The following is a 26,954-nucleotide window of genomic DNA, read 5'->3' on the forward strand; positions in this document are numbered from 1 at the left end:
CGGCGAGTTTACCCAGGCGCGGCCTTATGAAGGCACTGCGTCACCTGCCCCCCCCCCCCCCGGCGGTGGCCACCTGACGGCCGGCCGGGGGGGGGGGCACGTGACAGGCCCAGCCGCGGCCGACCGGACCCACCCACCGAGCTCAGCCCGGGAGGCGGGCAGACCGCGGAGCTGGGACATGAAGGTTACGGGGTGCGGCAGAACGGAATCAGTGCTCGGGCTGGGTCTGGTGCCAGCTGGTTGGGATTGGCCTGATCTGGCTAGACGTGGTCTGTTTTGATCCAAGTATATCTGGGCCATCTATGTGATTGTTTGTTGTTGTTCCTCACCCGTATTCTGAAATAGTAGGAAATGTATTGAAAGGCTTAATTTTGAACCTTAACCCTCGCCCTGGCAGGGCATTTTTCATAACACGGCCTGGCAGGGTAGGGGAGTTGATGCGACCCCCTCGTGATTGGCTCCTATGGCACCTAGAAACACCAAATTTGGTAGGTAGGTGGGCCCCCTGGAGTTCTCGCCCCTGTGCAAATTTGGTTGCTCTAGGTCAATATTTAGGTTTTTTTTTTGGGGGGGGGGGTATAAATGTAAAAATTTCGCTAAAAACAGGTCAACAGTTTTTCGCTTATAACTTTTGATCTAATTAAGATAGAGAAAAAGAAAAGCACCAGTGAACTCAGCACGCCAAGGCGCGTCGAATGATATACTTTTTTGCTTGCTTAAGTGTACTTAAAGTTTTTCTTAATTTTTAAGTAAACTTTAATTAATTAATTAAGTTCAAGTTAACCAAATTGCATCATATCGCATATCATTCGATTCGGCTGATCACCAGGAACACAATGACACCATTTTTTAAGCTCTAGCGTCATTATGTGCCAAGTTATTGGCAAAAACGTCATTTGACCTCAGTTGACCTCATTTGACCTGACCCATGGATAAGTACACCAAACAAAGAAGCACCAAGTGACCTGTTGTTAATAACTATGGTTTCAAAGCACAAAAGTGATGGAACAAGGCGGATATCTCCAGTATTTTCCGAATTTAGTATTTTCCCATAGGCTTAACATTACGACGTAATGACCTCTAACTGACCTCAGGTCAGTGACCTCAAAAAAACCGAACTATATGTTATAAAACTCGGTGAACTTAGCACATCCTGAAAGTTTGAAGGAAATCAGTCCAAAACTGTGAGTTGGACAGGTGCAAAAAGAAAATTGAAATTTGACCATGACCTTGTACCGTTTTTTCTGACCTGGTGACCTGACCCGAGGTCACTCGGACTTGAAATTTTCAGGTAACAGTAAAAAGGTTGCCCCATAGGCTGTGCCAAATTTGGCGGCGCTGCGCGCCGCGGTTTTTACGATATCCTCGAAAAACCTTAGGGGGGGTTGCATCAACCCCCCCCCCCCCTGCCAGGGCGAGGGTTAAAAACCATCAAACTAATCGGATTATATCAACTCTTTCAATTGTCTGTCCAGTCAGCTTTGTGTATACAGATTTGTGGATTCATTTCGATACAGTTCGTTGCAGAAATAATTGCCTGGCGGTCGTGGAGGTCAGCCGCCGGTCCTGTTTTTACTCGGAAATAGCCGGTGGTGGGTGGCGCCGGGCCCCATTATGGTGTGACCGCTGGGGGACACCGGGTAAATGGAGCCCGTGCCGGTCATTGTAAGTCGATAACGGCTCGTCGATGGACTCGGGTGGATGATGGACCACGGCCCCATCAAAACCGTGATCGATGGGGGAAAACTGCTCCGCCTGGTGAACTCAATCTTAGGGCTGGACATGACGTTAACATGGAAAACTTCTTGATGATAGTGTTGTCAGTGTGACCATAAGTTACAAAATGTCTCTTCGTGATGAAAAGAATAAATGAAATGAAGCCATTCGAACTTTCATTATGTTCTGCATGTATTTATACCCACGACAGTGAGCTGGCACGGAACTCGCCTTTGCTATGCCTTGTTGTGATTGTTGTGCCGCCGACTATTTTTCTTCGGCGTCTGCGATCGGGACGTATTAGGTCGTTCAATAAGTAACGAACAATCGGTCATAACTTCTTTATTTCTTTATTTAACACTTTAAAACTTTCACCGATTATAGATCAAATGTTTCTGAATGTAGCCTTTGCCTCAAACCAGTCGCCGCCCGCCTGCACACACTTCTCCCAGCGTTCCGGCCAACGCCGGAATTCCGCCCGGAAAAACGCGTTTTCCGTGTTTTTCACCCAGTTCTTGACAGCGCACCTGACTTCAGCGTCGGTCTCGAAGTGTTCACCACGGAGGCCATCCTTCAGGGGACCAAAGAGGTGAAAATCTGAAGGAGCCAGGTTCGGACTGTAGGGCGGCTGGGACATGATATTCAGCCCTGTCTCGCGATCTCCTCGCGTGTGGCGTGAGACATGTGCGGACGAGCGTTGTCATGGTGTCATCCTGGTGGGCTTTCTTGAACCTGGGCGGACTATGGACAGCGGGCCGCTACATCACAGTCCTGCAGGAGACTGAGAAAAGCAATCCTGAAGAAGAGGCGCGGCTCGGATGTCAACAACATCACCATACACCATGACAACGCCCGACCGCACTTGTCTCACGCCACGCGCGAGGAGATCGCGTGACAGGGCTGAATATCATGCCCCAGCCGCCCTACAGTCCGGACCTGGCTCCTTCAGATTTTCACCTCTTTGGTCCCCTAAAGGATGGCCTCCATGGTGAACACTTCGAGACCGACGCTGAAGTCGTGTGCGCTGTCATGAACTGGGTGAAAAAGACGGAAAACACGTTTTTCCGGGCGGAATTCCGGCGTTGGCCGGAACGCTGGGAGAAGTGTGTGCAGGCGGGCGGCGACTGGTTTGAGGCATAGGCTGCATTCAGAAATGTCTGATCTATAATCCGTGAGAGTTTGAAAGTGTTAAATAAAGAAATAAAGAAGTTATGACCGATTGTTCGTTACTTATTGAACGACCTAATATGTTACGCACTCTCCAGTAAACACCGTTTTCGCGCGTTCGACGTAAACAACACGGCCGGAGCTTCCGCTCTGTGAGTGCTCTCTAAAACAGTGTGCGTTGTACGTCTTCAGTCTGACGCGCTGTGTTATCTCTAATGCGCCTCTCTCTCTCTCTCCTCTCTCTCTCTCTCTCTCTCTCTCTCTCTCTCTCTCTCTCTCTCTCTCTCTCTCTCTCTCTCTCTCTCTCTCTCTCTCTCTCTCTCTCTCTCTCTCTCTCTCCCCTCTCTGTCACCACCTCTCTACCCACCACCCTCCACTGTGACTCTGACCCTGATCTGACCTCTCTGCCTCAGACACGGCCCAGCACCTGTCCGCACTGCCCGGCGATGACCGCAGGAAGAGCTGGTCGGGACGGGACGGCGGCGACGGCGGTCTCCGCAGCAGGTGAGCGGTGACGTGGTGGGCGGGGACGTCACAAATGTGATGTCACAAACGGCTGATGGAGTTGAGTTTGTCAGTTTTGATGTCACACACGGCTGTGTGTCAGAGGTGTGCCGGTGACTCGCGTATGTGCGATGCATGTCTCGCCCAGGGATACTGTGGGATGGATGTGAGCACACGCCGGCGGTTTATGATGGGTGGACTGAGTCGCGCTGTGGTGGAGGGTTGTGCGTGTCTGAGGTTATTTGTGTTAGGATGAGGAACGAAAACCAGGCGATGGGATTTTGTCGATTGTTGGATGCATGGCCAGTACATGACACGCGCAGCTGCAAGTGGTCATGGGTCGACGAGCACCTGAGTAAACAAATTGATCGAATTCAGCACAGTTAGATCCCTTGATGTATCCACCTGCTAGTCAGGAGAAGCACTGTACCGCTTGACAACGAGGAACACCTGCTGCTGCGCGGCGGCTGATTACCGCCCAGATTAGCAGACGCCGAGGGTCATTGGTTTTCGGTGCGCCGCCGCGGATTAGCTGGGCCGCCTCCCACACCGGGACTAGGTCATTGCCGGGCGCCGGTGCCGGGTCGATGCCGTGCAGAGATCCCCGCCCAGTCATTCTGTCCGTCCGGAGGCCCACACCGTGCCACTGAGCCGATGATTATAATCAGCCCCTAAGCAGCTGAATGCTGCTTCTGCTACGTAAGGACGGTGGGTGGGTGTCTCCGCTATAGAAACCTCGCTTCTGCCGCCTCCGATGGTCAGGGGAACTGCTCTGGTAGCGGGGGTTTGGCGGTGGGGGCGGGCTGTTAGACCAGGGATAGTGCAAAAAGGTACAGAACGAGCCTGACCTTGATAAGAAGTGAATGTAAGCTGCGGGTATTAAAGGACTCAAGAAAGTCACTCAGCTGAATAACGGAGGCTTCTCACACTGGGGTTAGGATGTTTTGTTGGAGCCTGTGAAATGGAACACCGTGCTGCCACAGAGTAGTGATCCGAATGGCGGGCTTTCCTACATGTAGCTGGCGGCAGCGAACCCTGACGTCTCGGTCAGGGTGACGTCTCGCACACGGTCTGAGACGGTTACGATACGGCGGCCCACGAGGCCATCCTTTCTGCAGCGGGCGGGCCCGGCTGACTGATGAATCCCCGGCTCAGCGGCGGTACCTATCTGAGCGGCACGCGCCGAGACCGGCGAGTGGCTGACGACCGGCCGGCCGACCCGTCACAGACGGGGCCCGAGAGAGCTGGAGAGGGAGGTTCACAGGCCCGGGTGGAGCACGGATGCCTGGAGTGGCTGGATTCGCAGCGTGGCTAAAGAGCAATTCACACTGAGAGAGATTCAGGGAAGAGGAGGTATATCCCACAAGATATTCGGTGGCTTCTGAGTTGACAACACCCAAGGCTTCCGACAATAACGTGGTTTGATGGACTTACCAGTATTATGGTGATTCAACAGCGACACAAAAATAGGTCTTTGAAGCTTCACGATGATGTAAAACACAAACTTATCTACATAAGGGATCCTGACGCGCTAAAGACGAGCCTCCATTTTTGCCTTTATGTCCCTCGATGATGGCTGTTTCCGTTAAAGAGTGTCACACACCGGCCCCGTCTACCCCGTACCCTCTGATGGAGCAGACGAGGACAGACTGGATCAGCGGCTAATGTCGCTGACATTTGGCCCGTTCAGGCTGCTCATTGACCTTGGTCAGGTATCGGCTCCGCTTCCTCAGCTCGGAGAAGTCGATCGGTCGCTCGGTCCCACGCAGGACGTGTCCGAAGAGCCTGGAGCTCCAATGGTGTGAATTTCTGAGGAGTCTTTGCCGTCCGACGATATGACGAGTTTTAAGTCGTAGGGTCTCACGATGTGCGTGGGTACGGCGCCGTCCGTCCTGGTGAATTATTTCCAGCAGCGGAGAAGAAATGGCTGGGATTTAAACACGGCTAATATGAGGGGATGTCTTCAGATGGGAGCTAGACGTGGCTGGCTTTGCCCGTGTGTAATGGATTATACAGCGTATGGTCCCTTGGGATGAAGTAGGTGTTTACTTGCTCGATAGGGGCTTATCGCTTATGTATGGGTACACGCAGTTCTCCGAGCGGCGAAATGCGTGTAGAGTGTTACCGGGAAGGAGACGCAAACACGTCCGCTGCTGAGTTTCCAGTACGACGTATCGCCGCCCCGGCTGCTGGTCCGTGCCGTCCAGACCAGCCCTGCGGCCCCGGCAATGCACGATGGTACGCTGGTCCGTAAGCCAGTGTGACATGGCCGGCTCGTGGCTCGTATCCATCCCCGTCCAGTCTCCATCTCACTGCGTCGTAGGTATTCTTTTTCCGACAAAACTGAGAATAACACGTAGTCTTCGAGTCACTCGATTCGATTTTATCGAAAAAAGAATACCTACCACGCAGTGTAATGAGGGCTGTACTTTGGCCACCTTAGTGTCTGACACGATTGCTGTGGGTCTTCTTCCGTTCGTTTTTTTTTGCAATGCCACCTCCAGCTGTACCTGTTTCGTCCCTACCCATATGAGCCTCACCGCTGTATCCCTCGTGTTGCCTACCCGTGCGTCTTTTGCGTCCCCTTTATGTCTGTTCAAGTGTTTCCCACCCCTGTGTGTATCGTGCTGCCCACCCGTCTGTCTGTTACGCTCCGCCGGTGACCGGTCCTCGCCCCTCCGGCAGTGTCAGTCTCAGCAGTTTGGACTCGGACGCTGACGACGCCAGTCCCGGCGGCCAGACACGCAGTCCCAGCAAACAAGGTCAGTGAGACGAGCTCAGCGGTGCCAGGGACACAGCGACAAACAGCGCGATCACCGCATGGCTGGGGAGCTGGTCGAGTTTTTGGTGTTTGGTGGTACGAAATTTCACCATCAACTCAGCTCGGTGGGTTCGGTATAGTTAGCTCCATTTATGTAGCGTTCCAGTGACTTTTGCACATTTTTCCAACTCTTGGCTCGGTGTGTAATGTGTATCCTATAAGCTGTGCTAGAAGTCCCAGCTGCCGACTCGGCTCTGCGCGTTGTTTTTCGTTTCAGTTCCATTTCAGTCTGCGCTCGCCGAGTGCTAATTAAGTTGTTTGTGCATAATCACATTCAGCCACTTTGCCCGTTTAGCGGCGGTGACACGCCGTGCCTCGAGGGTATTCCGCCGGTGGTCCCGCTGTGACTGCTAATCTGACGGGGTGGGGCTTAGGGAGACAAATCGTGGTCAATGCTCGGTCACGAGACTGCGTTCTCCCCTGGGGCGAGTGTCTGTGTATCTTTCTTCTGTATGTGTGTTGGTCAGTGTCCGTGGGATTACTGGACTTGGTTATCCGTGGCTATCTTTCTGACATGTCCATGTCATTTCAGATGACCTGCGGCTGGCAGCCGGTGTCGGCTCCGGTATCTGCCATTCTGTTGACCCGTCCGTGTCATTTCAGATGACCTGCGGCCGGTGTCAGTTTGCTGACTCGTTTGTGTCATTTCAGATGACCTGCGGCTGGCGGCCGGTGTCGGCTCTGGTGTCAGTGTCAGCACCGATGAGCTCCGCTCGGCCGGACAGGCGGGCGGCGTTCCCCTTCAGGTCAGTGGCCTCTGTGGAACGGGGTGGACAGCACGACCGACTGCACGGAACCACTGATACGGCAGGCCATCACGCAGACCGTCACGGACACTCCTTCTGACGAGCCAGCTGACCAACACTCAGAAAACGTGACGAACTGTCATGGGCCGCTAATGGACTGTCACGGAACTGCGGAGGACTGTCACGAACTGACGGAGGACTGTCACGAACTGACGGAGGACTGTCACGAACCCGCGGATGACTCACGGATCGCTTACGGTATTGACACTGACTGTCACTCTATTTCATTAGTTTGACCATCACCTGGACGTGTCGGTGTCATTTTGACACACTGACACGGTGGCACGCTGACATTGATACTGACATACCGCGGCGTCCGCACTGGCTCGGAAACGGTGACCTTGCTAGGCGGACACACGGGCTGAGATTATGACGAGCCCCATTGCGCTTTTAGCCTGATATGTTTGTTCTGGCGGGGCTGGATTCAACTGGAACACAGAAATAGAATGAATGGGTGCGGGTTGCCAGAGGGACGTGGGTTCCGTAGCATGTGCGCCGGATACTGGGGAATGTCGGAAAACCCGGGACGCTGAGTTACTAGGCCACGGCTGAGTGGAGCGCCGTCATCCGGCCCGTGAAACGTCACGATGATGTGGGCTGTGGCCGTGGAGAGACGACCCGTGCGGGTCCGGTCATGATGAAGGGGGGGGGGGGGTCCCTGGGGGACCGGGGGTCGGTGGTCTTGAACTTACCTGGACCCGTTATTTGCGCAGAGAGCTGACGTGACTCGATGTCACCTGACCGATGATCTGACCGGTGACCTGTGACCCCTCAGGGCAAGCACGGCCGTTCGGCGGTCGAGCCGCGCTCCAAGATGCAGAAGTCCGTCTCCACACCGTCTATGTTTGGCCAGCACCGGGACGGGTCGGAGGTCGACGCCGGAAAATTGACGTAAGTGACGTGACGTCATCTGACGTCAGTGTGTAACGTGAGTGTGTGGTGTGCTCCGCACCCCTCCCCCTCCCTGTACTGTACATACAGGGTAGGTGTTTTTCTGTTGGTCTGAGCTCCCTGAGGAACGCCGCAGAGATTGGTGTTGTGGATAAATCGCTTTGGTAGTAGCTGTGGCTCTACCGGTAGCGTACGCCACTCTCCGTCATGCATTGTTGCTAATTGTGGCGTACTTGTCTACCTGTAGAAATGCGTTGGTGTATCCTGTTGTTCCCCCTGTGGTACACGGCAGACATACCCTCGTGGCCCGTCTGTATACCTACCCAGTACCCAATGTTGTGTAAGGCACGAGTACCGATGTATATTTTGCGCCTACCATCCGTGGCCATCCTCTCCTCGCCGGTCTCTCCGAGTCTGTAAGACAACTGGAGATGCTCAGTTTCCACTGCGTCTGCCGATCCTGCGTAGTGATTGGGCTGCCGCCCTGCAGTGTCCTGTCCGTGTCGTCCTTACCACTCCGGACCGGTTGAGGGACTGTCCGCCAGCCGTGGCGTCTGTGAGGGGAGGGACAGGGGGCACTGCCCGTCGCCCAGAGACGGAGGGTAAGGTCAGAGGTCACCAGTCCAGTTAGTGTCATTATCTGATTAGTAGCGGGGGTGGTGGAGGGTCGAATAGGTCCCATAAGGAGGGCATGCGACTTGTCAGCATGCATAATGATTTGATGCACCAAAACAGCACTCGAGTGCTCAATGTGGCCGATCTATTGAAACCAGATTGACATCGAACTACGAACACATTTATCTGTAATCTGTGACGTAATCTGTAACTTATGTCAGCTGAATTAGGCGATGCCTAAGACCATCCATTTATTTGTCATGTCTGTCCGTCATATGGAGATGGAGGGCAGCAGATATAGTCTGTCGACCGTGTGACCTTTGGCGGCTGTGTGGGTGCATCTCGGTGACCGGGCGGGCTCGCTGGGGCGGTCCCCCAGCCACCAACACCACCCCCGCCGCTCCGGACAGCAGGCAGGGCCCCTTAGCCGGAGCCAAACGGCCGCCAACGCCCGGTTACCGCCGGCGCTGCAGAGCCACAGACGAGAGCACGGCGGCCGGCGCTGGATATTTGATGGAACTGAATGGGCTTAGCGTGCCACGGCCAAACACAACCGCGTCACAGTACCGGGCTTGGTAGGGATCCTTAATTGGATTGGACTTATTGTGCGTCTCACTGGGTGAATACAAATTACAAGTCAGATGAAGAAGCACAAGGCTGCTAGTCTGGTAATTAAATTATGGTATCAGCATGTGATGAACCATGCGTACTGCGTAGGCTTTGCGAGACCCATGCTTTGCCATTACCTTGCCTGAGTTAGTCGGCTCATTTTTCCGTTTTTCATTAGGCGCATATTGTCGTGCATCTTCAAAGTTGCACGACACCCATATGCTATCTAGACAATCCCACACACCCAAAATGTCATTGCATCTCACTCACTCAGGTGTTTTACATCGAACAAGTTTCTGGCAATCGTGACGCTGGTCGCTCCATAACTATCGTAGAGTGGTCCGTGCGCTCATTAACCTCTAACGATAGCACCGTCCCTCAGTCTGATTACCCGGATCGTGATTATCCACCCGCTCTGTCACCTGTCATGCCCCCGCCTCTGGGCTATGCCTGACTTACCCTCTCTTACCCCTCCTCTGCTCCGCCCCCTTGCGCTTCCCCCTCTGATGTGCACCTCCCCAATTATGAGATATTTCCCCAGCCGGCTGTACCCGGTGTTTTACGGCACGTGTCGTTGTGTCGCACACTCAGAGGCATCTCCCCGCCGCCTCTGAGTGTGCCCTTCCGTTGTGGTGTTTTCCAATGGCTTTGCAGTGTTGTAAAACACTACACACCCCGAGTGTGCCATTGTCCTATAAAGCGCGGTCCCCAGTGTGCCTTTTCCTCTCTTAAGTGCCACGTGCCCCCTGTAGTGTCTCCCTGTAGTGTCTGCCTGATGTGTGTCCTGTCCCCTGTAGTGTCCCTCTGAGTGTGCCCCGCCCTGTATGCGTCCGAATTACCCGCACGTGGCTCGATGCCCTGTGTGTGTCGCCAGCAGCGGTCTGCTCAGTAACGACTCTGATGACGACGAGGAGCGTCAGGAGCTGGCGTCGCTCCGCGGCGGCGCTGCCTCCGCCGACAACTTCATCAGAGAGTGAGTCTCGGCACGTCACAGAGACACCTCGCAGATAATTTACGAACAGACAACTCAGAAATAGTGTACAGACACCACAGAGAGAGTGCGGACAGACATCAACCTCAGGAGCTTACGAACAAATGCCTCACAGAATTCAGAAGGAGTACGAATGGACATCACAGAGAGAACATGCTAACAGACACCATTGTGTTCAGAAAGCTACCCCAGAAGAGAGTTCACATACAGCCTCTTCGTGGAGTGTTTTAGTCAGGATCAGGTATGTCACACAGACTGCATCTTATTCATAGAGTAGGTATCTAACTAATTACTTTCATCGATACACGAATACTATACAAGGATAGCGTCTACGGACAGAACGAGAGGTGGGTGCCAATGGAAAAATGATACTGCTGCATATTAGGGGCATATACATATACCGACAACTTCGTTAGATAGTGGCAACATATTGGCATATTAACGAGGATGGTCGGCACTGTCGCATTTTCATGTGGGCGAACTCGGTACGCCCGCGCGCATGATACTACAGAAATTTGCTCCGTTGGCAGTTTCAGCAGTGAGTAATATGCAATGCACAATACACATACGCAATACATATGCTTTGAAATGTATCGCGAGCTATTGTTCTGTGGGAAGGTAACACGCTAAGCTGGACGGCACTATTTGTCAGCAAACAAACTCGCTGGAACCACAACGCTGCAGGCCGGGCCTGACCTTTTCCGTATAATCAATGGCTGCACCGTAGGAGCAGCGGTCTTGTCGGGGGCTGGAACGTAATTCATGATATCATGGGGTTAGATGCTTCTGGTTTTGCATTGTCAATTGTTTGAGATAGGAAGACTTATCATGCTTATTGTTTGCCAAAAATTGATGGAGGGGTGTATTGGCTTTTTTACACAAAAGTTTTTTTTTACATTTTTTGTTCTGGTATCCGAAACCTTGCTCATTTAGGTACAACATTATTAAGAAAAGTGTTGTAAGACATTTCGATCTCATGTACTCATTCAATTTCAACCTACAAACGCTATCGAAGGCCAGTTTCTCCCTGCTGATGTTTTTTGTCTGGTAATATACGTTTTCTGTCTAACAAGGTAATGACGGAACCATTTCGTAGCCGACCCCCTAACCTTCGACTGAATTCAGCGTTCTTCTACATTCACACCGCGCTGAGCCAGCTTCTCTGGCTGTGTGCGTCTCGTTCGGCTGTTCGGTGGCACGGCACGCTATCCCGGGGTAAGGGACGGGGCTCACATGTCCCCAGAGACATGGCCGGGCTACCCTGGCTGCATATTGAGCAACCGAAACGTGCGCGGAATCGACAGCCGACGGCACGGCAGCCCGGCGGCGGCCTTGAACGTCGCTGCGAGACGCTGGAAGTGGTGGCGAAACGTGGGCCAGCAGCACGCCACTGATGGTAGCGTAACTCGTGGCTGAGCGAGAGAGCTACCGAACAGCAGGAGCTTTATATTTCTCTCGGGAGGCTACGGGATGGCCATGCTTTAAGTCAGCTAATAATGTCGATAAGAAGAACATCTAGCAACTAACATTGCTATTCTTTCTTCCAACAGCCCCTCGTTCTTGGAGGATGACCGCAACAAGCAGCGACGGAAGAGAAGCAGCATCTTCTTCCGCAAGAAGAAGGTACGGAAGAGGGAAAGAGTATGTTTTTCGTCACCTATACTCCATGAAGGATATACCGTACACGCAACAGTGGGCGGAGTCCTTCATGTGGGGATCCCCCCTCGTCTTTTGGCTTAGCAATGTCGATAGCGGTTTGACACTGTCCTTGCGATTAGGGTACTCCCCTACACATCGTTACGAAACTAAGTTCATTTTATAGCCATCATATTCCGAGTGCATTGGTGAATTAATTCGCACCTACACTCTTCCAGCAGATCGCCCGATAATGACTTGCCGCACGACCCATCGTGCATGCCCTCTGATCTATGTTGGGAAGGTCTCAGTTGCATATTGGTAGTCCCGGAATGGAGCTAGCGGTGACACTGAGCGCATGTGCGCAATCCTGATGTTACGCTTCGATGAGTTATTAGGGAATATTGGCAGTGAACTTGATAATTAGCTGTAGCTAATTACACTGACGTCATACGTCATAGAAACGTCACAAGTCATCGAGACGAGACAGCAAACGGAGCAGTGCTGAGAAAGTTCCGCTGCAGCCCCATCAAACCCAATCCAGCATTTCCCGCCGCTCAGTGCCACATACTCCCTGCGACAAAATCCCTTACTTGAGCTGCCCGAGCGGGGCAATCTTTTCTTCTTGACCACCATTTTTCTCGGCCGGACGACGGAAATTTGTCACCGAGAACAGGACCATTTGTGTGTGGAAGCGGCCGTCCGCGGTCCGTCGGGAATTTCTCTCCGTACGGCGGGTTCTGATCCGAGAGACAGAGCGGGCGGAGCGGAGGACAGAGGGGCGGGGGAGGGCGGTAATGGCGGCTCTCTGTCTGACACGAGCTCCGTTTAGGCATCCGATCGCGGCGCGGCGAGTGCATTAGACGACCAGTAACGAGCTGGTACGACCTGCGCCGGCGAGTGAACGGTGTCCGGTGGTCGGGGGGGGGGGGGGAAGGGAGAGAGCTGGGAGCGAGAGAGGGAGGTCCACCGGAAATTAACCTCAACAGAGAACAGTTCTTAGAGAACATTAACGCGTCTGAACATATGTGGTCATTCAATGGAGTGACGCTAGGTTATGTAATGCCTACTCAGTTTACATCATTGTCATTCCGATTTTCTGCCATTTAGCGTTCTTGTAACGTACAGTGAGGAGTCCCTACAATTATGAGCTAAGTTAGGATATTTTGCACTATCTCGACTCGCTAGAAAATCAAACGGCAACCTGTCCCAGCCTGTTTGTATTCATCGTCTCTCCCCTTTTCACACTGACGAGAATCCATCCGTGTATTATCACCTAACGTGACATGACGTAAGCTCGACCTGACCGGCTCCGTGTCTAATTCTCAGGACAAGGAGAAGGCTAAGCCGAAGCAGACGCAGTCTCTGACGCTGCTGCAGCGCGGCTCGCAGGCGGTGGCCAGCGGCCGGTGGCTCAACAACACGACTCTGGCCGCGCCCAAGGTCTCCCCGCCGATCGTCGACATGGGACGCAAGTGAGTGGGCCGCAGTAGAGGGACATTGGTGGTGTTGGTGGTGGTTGGTGTTAGTGCCCCTGGTGATGGGAGCTGGTGATAGCTCGGATCGGCTAAGACTGCCTATTGAGAGCTGTGTATGTGTACATACGTTGGATGAAGCGAGAATAATTCCGCCGTCTTTCCAAGTCCTCAGGCTGTGCCACTGTCTGCTGTTATAATCCCCCAGTCCCACTTCCTTTTCCGAACGAGACGCGACAGAAGAACTGACAACTGCCTCAGTTTCATGTACTAACTACTTCTATTTCTTTTTTCAACTTACTCTTAGACCCAGACTTATCCTCAATATTTCACACATGAAATACAAAAAGGTGTAGAGAATAGGTGAACTATTTTAATTTTTGAATGACAGCTGCTATTGGCACCGCTGTGCAATACTTACCTAGTTGGCTGCTATTGACGTGTCCCCTGCCGTTCCCGTTGACCCACCCGTCCTATCATATCCGCTCTGACCCGTCCCCGCCTCGTCAGGCTCCTCCTTACTCTCGGGTTTCATGCTTTGCTGTCAGGTCCTTTCTGGGCATTCGCCAGGCTTTTGAAATGCATCAAACCCCGCTGTTGACGTACCTCTAGCTTTCCTCTGTATCTCAGCTGCATTAGCTGCTTTTCACTGGAGACGAGTCCTGTCAACAAACTTTTTTGCAAAGAGCTACTTATGCAACCTTTCAACCAGCTGTATGGTTCTTTCGTTATTTACCGACAGCGGTTTTTCAGTGGATGTTTCTCGTACCCTAGCTAGCTCGACAGATAGCATGTAATGCTGGCTGGCTGTTGCATTACCCTGACCTAAATCCTATTATCCTAGTCTTTAATCCTGACGCGTCCAGACCTTCCCAGCCCCATCGCGCTCAGCCCTGGTCGGCCGCGCGCGCGGGCGCTCCGTGGGTCTGTGCTGACCGCGCCCGCCGCCGGTGTCGGTAGCTGCAGCTCGCCGTCGCGGCTGCGGCCGGCCGGCCTGTCGGGACCGTTCCAGTGGCGGCGCGTGGCTGTCAAACTGGGCGTCAAGTAAGTGGCCGCGCCGCCGGCCGGCCGCCGCTCTCTGCCCGTCCGCGCACTGCGCCGACCGCGCGAGCCTGCCACCTTGGTGTTGTGCTGAGTATCGGTGTTTGCCTGCTGGTGGCCGCCGACCGGCCCCGACCCGGCCCCGGCGCCCGCCCGCGCCTGGACGCCGAGAGCCTGACGGTGTCACCAGCTTCTTCAGCTGGTACTTCTTTACCAGGCGGCTCGGGTGATAAGAAGCTCACTTGAGGCCGGTTTCTTATCCGTCGAGATCGACCGTATTATGGCGAATGTTTTGTGTTGTCACAGTTTTGACAGTGCGCATGTGCACTAACTCCGGACTTAGTGGCGAACTGACTGGCCGCTAATCGCTAGAATGAATGTATTTGCTCTTCGGTTATTTTTTCTCTTTTAACCTACTGAAGCATCGTGACCGTTTTGGAAATGGCAAACCGCGGCGTTTTCTGACATATCATCTCACGTTTCTATGACTTTGATGCTTTATATCTCGTCTGATTGTCCCGTATCGTCAATGGACCAGCCCGTTCTTCTGAAAGAGCTACCGCCTCTTTGTGCAGTGAATATGGTCAGCTCTGTTGTTAGCGTCTGCGCTCGCTGTTTCGTGCTATCAAAGCTCTTAAACAGCTGTGCTGTTCTATGTGTCCAATTATGCACTGTTGTGACATTTTCTGTCTGTTCTATGTTAGCTGCATTCCTGTCTTCTGCACAGGTGTCTTCTCCTTTCATCTCTTCTTGCGTTCACTAAATGAAGCCATTATCACCATTGTCCCCCTCGTCGGTATGTTCGCACACTGCTGAGTGTTGATTCACCTAGTTATATCGTATGTCTCTGATATTTCGTCACACACCTACGTCACAGATCCGACTGATCACCGACCTTCTCGTTGCCCAATGAAAGCGCAGTGTATGTTCTATCTCCTGATACGCCACGTTTCACAAATATTCGCTATCATTCCCTATCGGTGGAGTAAAAGGTGTTACTGCTAATGTCTTCCTCAGTAGAATGTGAACAGCTGCAGTGTCGTTTTGTCTATACAGTGTCGTTTTGTCGTTTACTCTTTATAGTCTACACCCCAATGTCTGTGCGAGCTGCTTCATTGTCCCTGTGAGCAGCTCCATCATCCGTGTGGCCGTCTCCAGTGCAATCCTGAGCAGTTTCAACAGCGGACATTGTGTGTACGTCCCTTGAGAGTAGTCTGGGCTCTCTCAATTTCTCTCTGTCCTCTTGTGGTTGGTGGTGGGGAGGGAGGAGGCTCATTTCCGCGCCGCAGGTGCGGCTCCGTCCGGCGCCGCTCCCTTCCATCGTAGCCCGCTCTGTAACTCAGCGGCCCAGCTGGGCGCCCGCCTGGTCCGTGCCTGGTTCTCCACCCGTCCCGGCCGGGTCCGCTCCACCATTGATCGCGGTACTGAGTCGGCCGGCCTCCCCGCGGCCCTGAATCACTCCGCTGCTCCGTATACCGACATGTAGCGGCCACCGCTGGCTCTCCGTACCGTACCGCGGCCGCCAAAGGTGCCGATTAGATTACGGCGGCGGCACAACGCACAGGCCACGGTCCGACTGGCAGTGTGAGCCGTCCGCTGTGAGGTGTCCGCTGTGAGGTGTCCGCTGTGAGGTGTCCGCTGTGAGGTGTCCGCTGTGAGGTGTCCGCTGTGAGGTGTCCGCTGTGAGGTGTCCGCTGTGAGGTGTCCGCTGTGAGGTGTCCTCTGGCCGACCGGGGAGCGGCCGGCCGCGTGGGGTGCAGACGGAACGGAGTGATAGTACACGCCGGCCCTGGGGTCAGTGTGGGGACTGGGTGAGCCATGTATTTAGTGTAGGGACTGGGTAGGGGTAAGTCGTTTATTCGGTGTGGGAACTGGGTGAGGTGTGGGAATGACGGGGGTGTGGCGTTATGCGGAAAAATGTGAAAAACCGTGGTGTTATCGCAAAGTGTGAGGGTATGTGGTCCATCGCAGAATATGACACTCGATATATGACTAGTGTGCGTGTATTCCACCCGTCCTCTGTAAAGTGACTGAGTCCCTTGCTCCGGGTACGTGTAGCAGCGTCTCGTCGGGGACGCTGTGGACTCCCCGGCCCACCGAGCTGACATCGGCTCCCTTTGTGTTTCAGTAAATCAACGTCCGATATGGAGGACCCTCTGCTGTGAGTATAGCTGGGCTGGCGGCGGTGTCAGATCTGATTCATAGCAGACATTCGTCATCGAAGAGATTGATGTAGCTGAACAGTCGCCCGCGTACAGAACTTAAACTTAGAAAGTGTATTATTCAATGGCTCGGGAATGCCAGCTGCAATGCAGTTTGCACGGATGCTGTGACTTATACATATACAGAGCTGAGGATAATCATAAACGGTTAGGTATGGCTTCCTTTTCGTACGGAACCCATGCCCTCCACACGTCCGAATTTCTACTGTACATAACTTTACCGTAATTGCTAGCCTACTGACGAAATAAAGCTCGTTTTAGCCTCTGATTGAACAATGCCAATAGCAGCGTCCGTCACCCTGGTCGTTATTGTGGTCTGTGACAATAATGTTTCTCTCCGTTATTTTTGACAGGCAATACGACGCCTCAAACTTCGGAGATCCTTTTGACAGTGAGTATTGGTGATGATTTTTAGAAATGTCGATCTGTCGCGTTTGTCAGAAGATAAACCATTCTGCCTGTTCGCCAGTTAAGCGTCACTTATACATTGCCTTCCAGTCTGTTGTTTTGGTTCCGTTTACTCGCCTTTGTGTGCATTTGGTCAGAGTCAAGGGAATTTGAGTACTTGTGCATGCCGTGCTGCTCAAGTACCATGTGGATGTCGCTAAAAACCTGTCGTGTTGCCAGGAAATATTGTGGTGGCCGTCTGTCGCCCCCCCCCCCCCCCTACTGTCCCCTGTGAGTCTGTATCATAGTACCGTACCCCCCCCCCCCCCCCCCACACACACACACACATTCTGTACCGAGCGCCGTCCACTGCCCTTTCCGGAGTCCCCACAGACACAGGCCGATCAGCGATGCCACCGGTCGAGTGACGCCCCCTCCCCCCCCCCCCTGGCGGCCGCTAATGGGCCACCGAGTGCGTTCCGTTGTCACTCTCGTCACCCACACAACACACACGGACACTCGGCACTGAGCGTCGGCCGTAGTATTGGACGGTCTCCGTACGCACAACGATTACCGTCCGGTGGCGGCTGCCGACTGTCGCTGTTTTGCCGGCCGTTGTGTAATTCTGTGTTGCGCTGCCCGGCGGTGTTGCGCTGGTCAACAGGTGCCGGGCGGCAGGTCAATGGTGGTGCTGGCCGAGCTGACGGTGTGACCGCCCAGGTTCCCGGGGTCGCCCTACTAGTCAGGGCCGCAGTTTACGAGCGGTCGATGGTGTATGATGGATATTGATGTGACGCGCCCCGGTGCAGAGCCTTCCCTTCCTGTTGTTTGCTCATACCAGTCCATTGTGTGCTATAAAGTCCTTTCAGTCCGTCGCTGTCATAGGAATGCTTTCAATAGTGCTCATTGACATCATAGTGCTGTTTGCATTGCTCGAAGGTCAGCAGCAGCACTGCTAAATTTCAGCCAGAACTTGGGTGGAAACAAGCGCTGTTCGCTGTTGCCGGGGGCTGGCTATGCCATGCCTTCAGCTTCCCTCGCTTTATGACGCCACTTTTCATATGATGACCTTTAGCTTACACAGTTGGCTGACGACAAGACGTCTGTTGTTTGCACTGACAGTGCGACAGTGCGTTGCGGTGCGCGTGGTGTAATCTGTGTCACATGCCACCCACTCCGCAGCTGTGTCTCTGTTATACAAATCGATGGCTCCGTGTTTGTTTGAATGTTTGTCTTCGTTTGGCTGTGTTCCGGATTCGTGAGGAAAAGGAATCGGTGTGTCCCAGCCTACCGACCATTTCCATATTTGTGACATTTTTTTTACTGACAAGTATTTCGTTTCACCGTCAATCTGTCTGTTTCCGTGTACCGTGTGTGTGTGTGATCTCGACACTACTGTCTTTGTGAGCCCTGCGGTCTATGTCGCGTTTGTTGCGGAGAGTGACGGCGTCCTCTGCCGCCCCCAGCACCGGTCATGTCGCTCGGTGACTCTGTGGATGACCCCGATCTGAAGCTGCTCGACGAGGAGTCGGAGGCGTGGAGCGGCTCCGTCGACCGAAAGGTCGGTGGTTTGTCAGATGGCTGGCGGTCAGGTCGCGATGAGGGATAGATTACGCTTTGACAAACGAGTTACCTAGTTCCGTAGGGTAGTTTAGTCTAATGTCGAAAAGAAGTACTTCCGTTTTTGAGTCTCATGAAATTCGATATTATATGTTTAATTCAAAACCTTTTTTATGTGGCATACGTTTGATCTCTGCTCCTTCGCGTTCACGTTGATCAATAGCTGAGGATCCATTGTGCTTCTTACCAGCCGCCACTGTAACCCATTGATTTACCGCCGCAGATTCTGAAAGGCCTCACCGAGAAGCAGATCAAGCGACAGGAGCACGTGTACGAGTTCGTTATGACCGAGAAACACCACTGCGTCACGCTCAAGGTCATGCAATGGGTGAGTGACCAGTTACGCGCCTCTCAGTGCTAAAAGCTCAGTCTGTGTTTTGTGGGGCCTGCGTTGTTTGAAGTTCAGCTACCGCCAGTGACCGGTGCACTTTGAGCGTCGAAAAACCCAAACTCATCGGAACTTCGGCCCCGCCCCGGGACGTATCATTCTCACTTACTTGTGTTATTTGGCTCAATCGCGTCCCAGCTCAATCGCCTAAGAACGCCCGGGGCCGGTGGGCATTGGCGCAGTGGCGGCGGCTGCGGGGGCTTGCCCTCGGTCACAGAGTTTCTCGCCTTCTGCCCTAGCGGCGCTCCCGGAATGGCCAGCAGCCCGGCGGCCCAACTGAGTCCACAGAATCTCCGTCGCCGTCTCGGGAAAGGTTGAGGCAGGGAGCAGTCAAATGGGCTCAGTCGAGGCGTTACAATGGGCGCCTCTGAGCCGGGATGATGTCGTTTGGTGGCCATTTGAAGCCAGCTCGGCGACATTTGAAACAGAATGACCTTTGTAGGCGATTGTAACAACTACCACACAGAGGCTCTCAGTTCCTGGCAGATTGAGTCGCACGGGTTGCAAGGCCACCAATGACATAACTGGGGACAGGGACACTGGGGCCCTCGCCGGCCGGCTCTGCGCGGCATCACCGCGTGTCTGGGTCGGCGGCACGGGCTGCCATCGCCGGCGCAATTCTCCATAGTGAGGCGGCGCTACTCGGAATACGAGCACGTGACTGAACCGGTAAACGAGGCCGTAAACGGTGAGCCGGCCGGCGCGCCGCGCGCCCTCCCCGTCCGTCATTAATTCACACGGGCTGTTGTGACGGCCGCGTCCTCTGTTGCCCTGCTCCGGTGCGCCTGGAAAATTAACGGGCAGACTGAGTGTAATGAATATAACAGGAATCTCAGCTGTAATGTGATGAGGCCGGTCACTGGGCACAAACCAGCCGAGTTCCGAATTCATAGCTCGCTGATATTATTAGGAACGGGTTCTGAATATGATCACTGTAAATGAGCTAAGCTAAGTATGCAGGATGATATGATCCAAGTCATTTAATTATGTAGTATGTACCCTGACGATCTTATCAGATCCATGTATTGTCCCTTTTAAATACGCACCTATAATAGTGAGGTTCTTCAGCTACTGAAGAATAAAATTTGCACATCATCAGCTGTATGAAATCACTGCGTTTCACGTCGTACTACTCTCGCTGTCCGTAAACGCTGGCATACCGTACTTCAGTTGTGTTACCGACCACCAGCCGGCAGACACCATGTGATCGACACTGCCCTTTACTGTCCTGTGGCGGCTGCAATCATCATTGGGGCTTACTGACGACGGCCGTGCCTGGCTCTCCACCGCGCCCCGCTCACCCGTACGGTATCGATCGTTCTAGTCTCCTCTCTGTCGTTTGATTTCACCGCGGTACGAGCGGACGGGTTCATTTCGCCAACCTCACGTCACAGTACGTACCGGCCCGATTAGATTCGACGGCAGTGCGGACACGCTATTCGTCCCGGTTTGACACGCTATGCTTGGGGTGTTAACAGTTGGCTTGCTCGAGGATGAGTTACGATATTATTCAGTGAGGTGGGATTATTGGCTTAGGCTTGGCTCACACGGTACGATTATTTGGTTGAGGGTAGAGCTCATTTATGTTATTCGGTTGGCGTGGTTGCGGTGCCTGCGCTTTAGCAACACGTCCTTGGTATTCTGAGGTAGCGGATTACGATAGAGATCCATGACCTGCCATTTGGGAACATTGCGTCTCTAGTCCAGTCCCCATACGGCTAATCCCCATGTGGTCTGCCCTGGGTAGCGATTTTCCCCATTGTCCGCCCTTGGTAGTAGTTCTCTGTAGTCTGCCCTGGGTAGCCATTTTCCCCATTGTCCGCCCTTGGTAGTAGTTCTCTGTAGTCTGCTATGGGTAGCCATTTTCCCCATTGTCCGCCCTTGGTAGTAGTTCTCTGTAGTCTGCCCTGGGTAGCCATTTTCCCCATTGTCCGCCCTTGGTAGTAGTTCTCTGTAGTCTGCTATGGGTAGCGATTTTCCCCATTGTCCACCCTTGGTAGTAGTTTTCTGCGGTCTGCTATGGGTAGCGAGCTCTCCCATGGTCTCCCCTGCACTGCCGTCCGCCGTGGCCCGCTCGGCGGGGCGCGGCGCGGTGCGGGGCACGTCTGCACTCGAGTACCGTCTGCTCGGCCGGCTCGGTGCGACCAATATTGATGGTGGCACGACGGCCGGGCCAGCGGCGCACCTGGGACCGGTGCGGGGAGGGGCCGCGACGCTACCGGGCAGGGAAGTGTGGGGAGAGGCCGCGACGCTACCGGGCAGAGCTGCGGCGGCAAACACCGGCTTAGGCGAGACATTGACGGCCAATAGACCGTGGGTGGGCCTAGCTAATTACTGTACGAACGTTTAAGTGTTCGGATTATTCACATATACGTAATAATTACTCGTGCATTAAAATGATATGTGAGGGGCGTTGACTTGTTGACTTTGCACCTTATTACTTCTAACCCTGAAAGGTACCGTCAGGATGTGTGTTACGTGATTGACACCGCCTGAGCTAACGCGATTCCTTATTCACGCGAAATCCGTGGCGGTGCATGGCTGTCTGATATCACCCTGAGCCAGGAACCTGCTTCCCTAGCGTAACTCCCTCCCTCTCCCTATCCCAGTCAGGTGTTCGCTGATGGTATGTGATGTTACCTCCCCCCCCCCCCCCCGTCAGGTGTTCGCTGAGGGCATGCGGAAGGAGCTGGGCTACACAGCCGAGATGGTCAACCGGCTCTTCCCCCGGCTGGACGACCTGATCGCCGTACACATGACGTTCCTGCGTCACCTGCGCGAGCGTCAGCGGCGCTCGCTCTACGTGGAGGAGTTTGGTGACCTGCTGCTGGACGATTTCGGCGGCGAGATTGGCGACAAGATGCGCGACTGTTACGGCGAATTTTGCTCCAAACACACGGAGAGCGTGGCGCTCTACAAGGACATGCTGAAGGCGGATCGAAGGTAGGTGGGGCGGGGTAATGTGCCGTGTGTGACCGGGTGTGTGTGGTGTGGAAGAGTGAGGGGAGTGAGAGAGGAGGGGAGATATGCAATGGGTTCCCGTTTATGTGATTGTAATGTTTGTGCACTGTACAAAAACGAAAAAAGAAGCACAAGACTTCAGTGTGGAGCTGACATTTGATCAAGTCTTTCTGTATGGATTGCTGGTATGGATGTCAAATTTTGGTGTAAACGTCTTATCAAATGTCTCTTACCTTGTTTTCTAACCACTTATGTAATCTTTGTTCGTATAACTTCAAATTTGTCCCTAATTTTAGGGTTGGGGCTCGCAAAAATAGTATGAATTTACAGTGTTATTTGCTGTTCTCGTGGGGATGGGATGGATTCTTTCATTCGAGCTTAGCAGCGGAATGCACGTTACACTAAACTGCAGCCTCTCAACAGATAAATGTCACTGAATACTGATACCTTCCGCAAATGCCAAGCATGATAAGACGAGGCCATTTGCGCATACCAACGGTATCTTGTGAGGAAAACTGCTCAAGTGTCAGTGACTGGGGCTTTTCAGTCTATGAGCTTTCCCGCTGACGAGTATGTTGTCTTTCTCTCTGCACTTCAATTATTTCATTTAAACATATCCGGCGTGAAAAAATGCGATCATTGGCGCTGTTTGTATACATAGGCTGGATGTCACTGTACCGTTCACAGCATGCAGAGTTCTGAATATGGTCGGGATTCTAGGAACACTGCCGGATGGTTTGGTTCTTCTCAGCTCCATTTGAAACTAAAAGCTGTCTTGCCTGCTTTTGTGAAAAGATAATGCCGATGGATCGCTTGTCAGGCCAGTTATGTCGTAATTGGGGTTATATGTTGGGTTTGCGGCGAAGTTTTGAGTGATTTTGTGCAGTTGGGTCCGTTCTTTTCTGACCGCGAATCGGAAGCTTTTTGTTGCTCTTAAGTCTCAACTCAGTTGTTAACTCATTGAAAGTTTCTTAAGTCGTATGAAGACATACGATTTCGGCGAAGGCTTTTGGCAAGATTGCCTCGCTTGGGTAAATAACAGCGAGGAAGTTGTGTTGATGGATCGTGGGGCTAGAAAGTTGTGGAACAATATGATCTCAGGCCCACTTCTAGAAAATACTTGAACTGCTCTAAGACGTAAACGAATGTGCTATTTTTTGGAAGATAGTTCCTACTCGAACTCATGTGATTTCACTACCTACCCCTAAGGTTGATTTTAAGACGGTCGGCAGTGGTGAAATTGGGCGTTGAAGTCGCGTGGTGGGTGTGGTTATCTTTCTCAATATCATTTGAGTCGCGAAGTTCGCCAGATTCGCTTCCGAAAAAGTAGATGAGTACTTGAGGGTTCCTTATATGATTATGTGTTCTACTGCCGTAGTATTCCGTTGAACCTAACACATGCTACCAACTGGTTTTGTTTGTCGTGCAAAGGCTTACGCTGAAGGATTAGTCCTTTATTCAGGATGGTGTGCTGTTTTAGAAGCCAAACGAGCTGTTGTTTGGGGTCTAAGTCTGCTTTCCCCAATTCATTTGCAAGTGAAAGGCACACGACTCACCAACTGCTGATATGTTTAAACGGTGCTATGTGATCCATTTGATGCTTCCTGTTCCTTTATATAGGTGTTCTATTTTAGTTGCTAAATATGTAAATCGTATTGCGCTGCCACCACCCTTGCCTTTCTCCGTTTGCTTATCACTGACGCGGCCCGGTGGTTACAGACTTAGCCCATGTTGCGGTACCTCCGTCTGACCTCTCCCGTCTCCCCTGCCTCAGATTCCAGGAGTTTATCCGACGCTGCAGCCTGCACCCGCTGCTGAAGAAGAAGGGCGTGCCCGAGTGTATCTTGTTCGTCACCCACCGCGTCACCAAGTACCCCCTGCTCATCGAGCCACTCATCAAGACCAGCCGCGACCAGGAGCACGAGATCACCAACCTCACCAAGGCGCTACAGCTGGTCAAGGTGCGAATGGAAACTGTTGCGGGACGGGAGGGGGTGGATGGGACATCCTGGTTGCCCCCCCCCCCACCCCACCTCTCCCCGAAAGGGCTGGAGGGAAGTTAGTTTGCGGCCGGTGAATTAACGGGACCCACTCGTGGGTGAGATGGTTAGTCGGGGCCTGTGTGACCTGCCGTCACGCGCTTCCTGCCGAAATAGGAGCGCTGATGTGGCCTTGTCTGTCGCTGCTGGTGCGCTGGGGATGGTCGGTATTTAATATCGCCGGGCCGCGACGCTCGTCCTTTGTCGGTGCCGTGCTGGGCTGTAGGACCGGGGAGGGGCGGGGTGCTGTGCTGAGCTGTAGGACCGGGGAGGGCGGGTGCCATGCTGAGCTGTAGGGAGGACCGGAGAGGGGCGGGGCGCTGTGCTGTCGGACCGGGGAGGGGCGGGGTGCTGTGCTGAACTGTAGGACCGGGGGAGGGGCGGGGTGCTGTGCTGAGCTGTAGGACCGGGGAGGGCGGGTGCCATGCTGAGTTATAGGACCGGGGAGGGGCGGGGTGCTGTACCGAGCTGTAGGACCGGGGAGGGCGGGTGCCATGCTGAGTTATAGGACCGCGACCGGCGGTGTCAGCGGGCAGTGTCAGCAGCGGCGCGCCGGGCCGGCCGCTGAGCCGCCGTGGCTTTGTCCGACCCGGCCCGAGTCTGTAGGTCAACGGGCGTGGCCCGCGGGACAGGCACTATTGTTTCCTTTATCGCCGAGCTGGCAGTAAAGCTGCGATGCAGAATTACGCAGTGGTGCTGGCCGCAGCGGCGGTGTGGTGGGTGGGACCACGCGCGCTGTAGAGGTACCTATATGACCCGCTCGTGTCAAGGCATTGTTCATAAACCCAAGCCGCAAGGACGAGTCAGGGACAATGAGCGCACTCTGGTGAAGGGGGTGTGCGCGTGAGAGCGGCAGCTCACTGATACTCACTGTAACAAGCGCAATTTCATAGGATATGAGTATGTTTACGGAAAGTGGTTTTAATAGAAGTTTGTGACAAGATTCCGTGATCTTAGATTGAGTGTTTCTCAATTTTAGCATGACCGTAACACGCATGTACGTCTTCTGTAGTGTGCTTCACCTGTGGCATAATTTATTGGATTGCGATCGACTCGACCTTGGCCGTGAAATATTCAGGGCCTGGTGCGTACCTACTGCATGATAAAATGCGGGCGCCCCCATTTCAGGCAGACGAGACGCGAGCAGGGACTGTGACCACTACCGATGTTGGGATGCAATGGTTGAGTGAAACGCAAACCCGGCGTTATCCTAGCCTTTATCCTATTCCATTTTTACCCTGCATTGCTCTTTTTTATTTGTGACGACAAAAAAAAAACAATTGAATAAGCTAAATCATTTTCTTTACGGCGATTCTCTGAAGCTTTCAAACGTGTGTCGTTGCTCAATTTTGCATCACCAACAAGTGGGCTTTCAACCTCCATTTATGTTCAGCCCGCTTCCTGAAGCTAGCCGACTTGGCGACTGCCACCCGTTCCGTTTGTTGATCTGCTTGCTGTTTGCTTGTTTCTCCTGGTTGACTAACGGCCACGGTAGCTGTTTCGCCGCCCTGACGCGTTGCGCGTCCCATTTTCCAGGAGATCCTGGTAGACGTGAACGCTCAGGTGGCTGAAAAGCAAAAGGAGGCCCGACTCCTGGAAATCTACAACAAGATCGACGCCAAGTCGACCGCCTTCTACAAGGGCAAGAAGTTCAAAAAGTCGGATCTGCTCAGCGGCAACCGACGCCTCATGTGAGTTGCTGCGGAGACGAGCAGGAGGCGCTAATTGACGGTTCGCGGTGGTCTGTTCGCCTTAGATAATGAGATCGTGTTCCAGGGAGGTGTGCGCTAAGGCCGTCTGTTGTTGGCTGTTTTTTTTCCCCTAATCGACTACCACAGGCGCGCTCACGCAATCCCACGGTGAGGTCTGGGGGCGCTGCTTATTGGGCAGGAGAGCTGTCCTCGTCTCCAATATTTGGATCTGTCAGCGCTCGAGAAATATGAAGTAATGTTACTCTTATATATGGCTGATTCATATTGTGGAGGCCAGCATATCAGAAATCATCAATATCACGCACGTCCAACTATGTAGTAACTACGACTTACGCTACGGTCGGACACCTTCGCCGGCCACCACCCTGTTGTGAAACTCCTGACAATGCCGCGGAGCCGAGTAAATATGTTCTCATTCCACGCGTTCCATAGAAGCTCATTTCATCAGCTGCTCATGGGCGGATTTCATCATCTGCAGGTGCTCGCACGTCCTGGCATATAACCTTGCGTAAGAGCTGATGCTTCCATGCTAGTTTCTCATCTGTTTATCATGCCTGTTCAATGTCTACCGCAGTCTGTCGCTCTTTTATCGCCTGTTACTTTCTCCCCCTCTGTCCGCCCTTTAGTCCTTTTACTGACGGAGCAGAGACCGTCCTCATTTTCCTTTTCCTGTTCCTGACTGAGTCCTCGCGCGAGTACACTCCTCGCCGCTGTGTTTATGTGTGTGTGTGTGTGTGTGTGTGTGGGGGTGCGTGTGTAAGCACTCACTTGTCAGGGCCGATGACGGGATACACACCAACCCGACAGGACCGATTTCCCTGTCAGGACCGAAAACCCGGTCCTGACAATTCCAAGACCGGGGCCATGTTCCTTGGCCTCTAAACATGCCCTAGGGCCATTTTGAGGTCGGTCCTGTTAAGTCGGTGTTCTGTCAATATGTGTGTAAAATGTGTGTGAAAATCGGCCGCCGTATACACTCTTCTGTCCGGTGGCGCCCCCTAATGAAGGGTCGGGCGGCCCATTGAAGCTGTGGTCCCTCCCGCGACCTCCCGCAGAGTCCAATTTGTTCCGGGTAGGGTGGCCGGGCAGGGTCGGGCCGAGCCGGGCAGTCGAAGTAATTAGCTGAGGAGCGAGTGGATAGTAGCGCTGGGTGTGCTGCTCAAGTTTCGCTGTAGTGACCAGCGGCACGGGCCGATGCTATCAGTGTTGGTAAAGACGAAATAAGAATAGACTGATGATCGACCTTACCTGACGTCACCTAACTCACCCTACCCAAAATGCCCAAATAATATATCATGAAACAAAACGATTGTGAAACAATTATGACAAAACGATTGTGACAAATAACAGAAGC

The 26,954-nt window shown here is 53.2% G+C and overlaps 1 protein-coding gene across 1 annotated transcript in view; it reads left to right on the plus strand.

The window, feature by feature from the left end:
• The window catches only part of LOC122391400 (rho guanine nucleotide exchange factor 2-like), a 105,037-nt gene that overhangs the window by 41,135 nt on the left and 36,948 nt on the right, over nucleotides 1–26,954 (plus strand). Inside the window, exons 6-19 of the mRNA XM_043385254.1 lie at nucleotides 3,297–3,387; nucleotides 6,073–6,149; nucleotides 6,860–6,954; nucleotides 7,790–7,905; nucleotides 10,007–10,102; nucleotides 11,671–11,743; nucleotides 13,085–13,230; nucleotides 16,400–16,432; nucleotides 16,847–16,884; nucleotides 18,347–18,441; nucleotides 18,724–18,828; nucleotides 21,551–21,831; nucleotides 23,624–23,810; nucleotides 25,425–25,579. Coding sequence (XP_043241189.1) covers nucleotides 3,297–3,387; nucleotides 6,073–6,149; nucleotides 6,860–6,954; nucleotides 7,790–7,905; nucleotides 10,007–10,102; nucleotides 11,671–11,743; nucleotides 13,085–13,230; nucleotides 16,400–16,432; nucleotides 16,847–16,884; nucleotides 18,347–18,441; nucleotides 18,724–18,828; nucleotides 21,551–21,831; nucleotides 23,624–23,810; nucleotides 25,425–25,579 — 1,588 coding nt within the window. The remainder of the gene's footprint in view (nucleotides 1–3,296; nucleotides 3,388–6,072; nucleotides 6,150–6,859; nucleotides 6,955–7,789; nucleotides 7,906–10,006; nucleotides 10,103–11,670; nucleotides 11,744–13,084; nucleotides 13,231–16,399; nucleotides 16,433–16,846; nucleotides 16,885–18,346; nucleotides 18,442–18,723; nucleotides 18,829–21,550; nucleotides 21,832–23,623; nucleotides 23,811–25,424; nucleotides 25,580–26,954) is intronic.

Source organism: Amphibalanus amphitrite, unplaced genomic scaffold (genome assembly GCF_019059575.1).
Source record: "Amphibalanus amphitrite isolate SeventyFive unplaced genomic scaffold, NRLGWU_Aamphi_draft 000435F_arrow, whole genome shotgun sequence".
Taxonomy (NCBI): domain Eukaryota; kingdom Metazoa; phylum Arthropoda; class Thecostraca; order Balanomorpha; family Balanidae; genus Amphibalanus; species Amphibalanus amphitrite.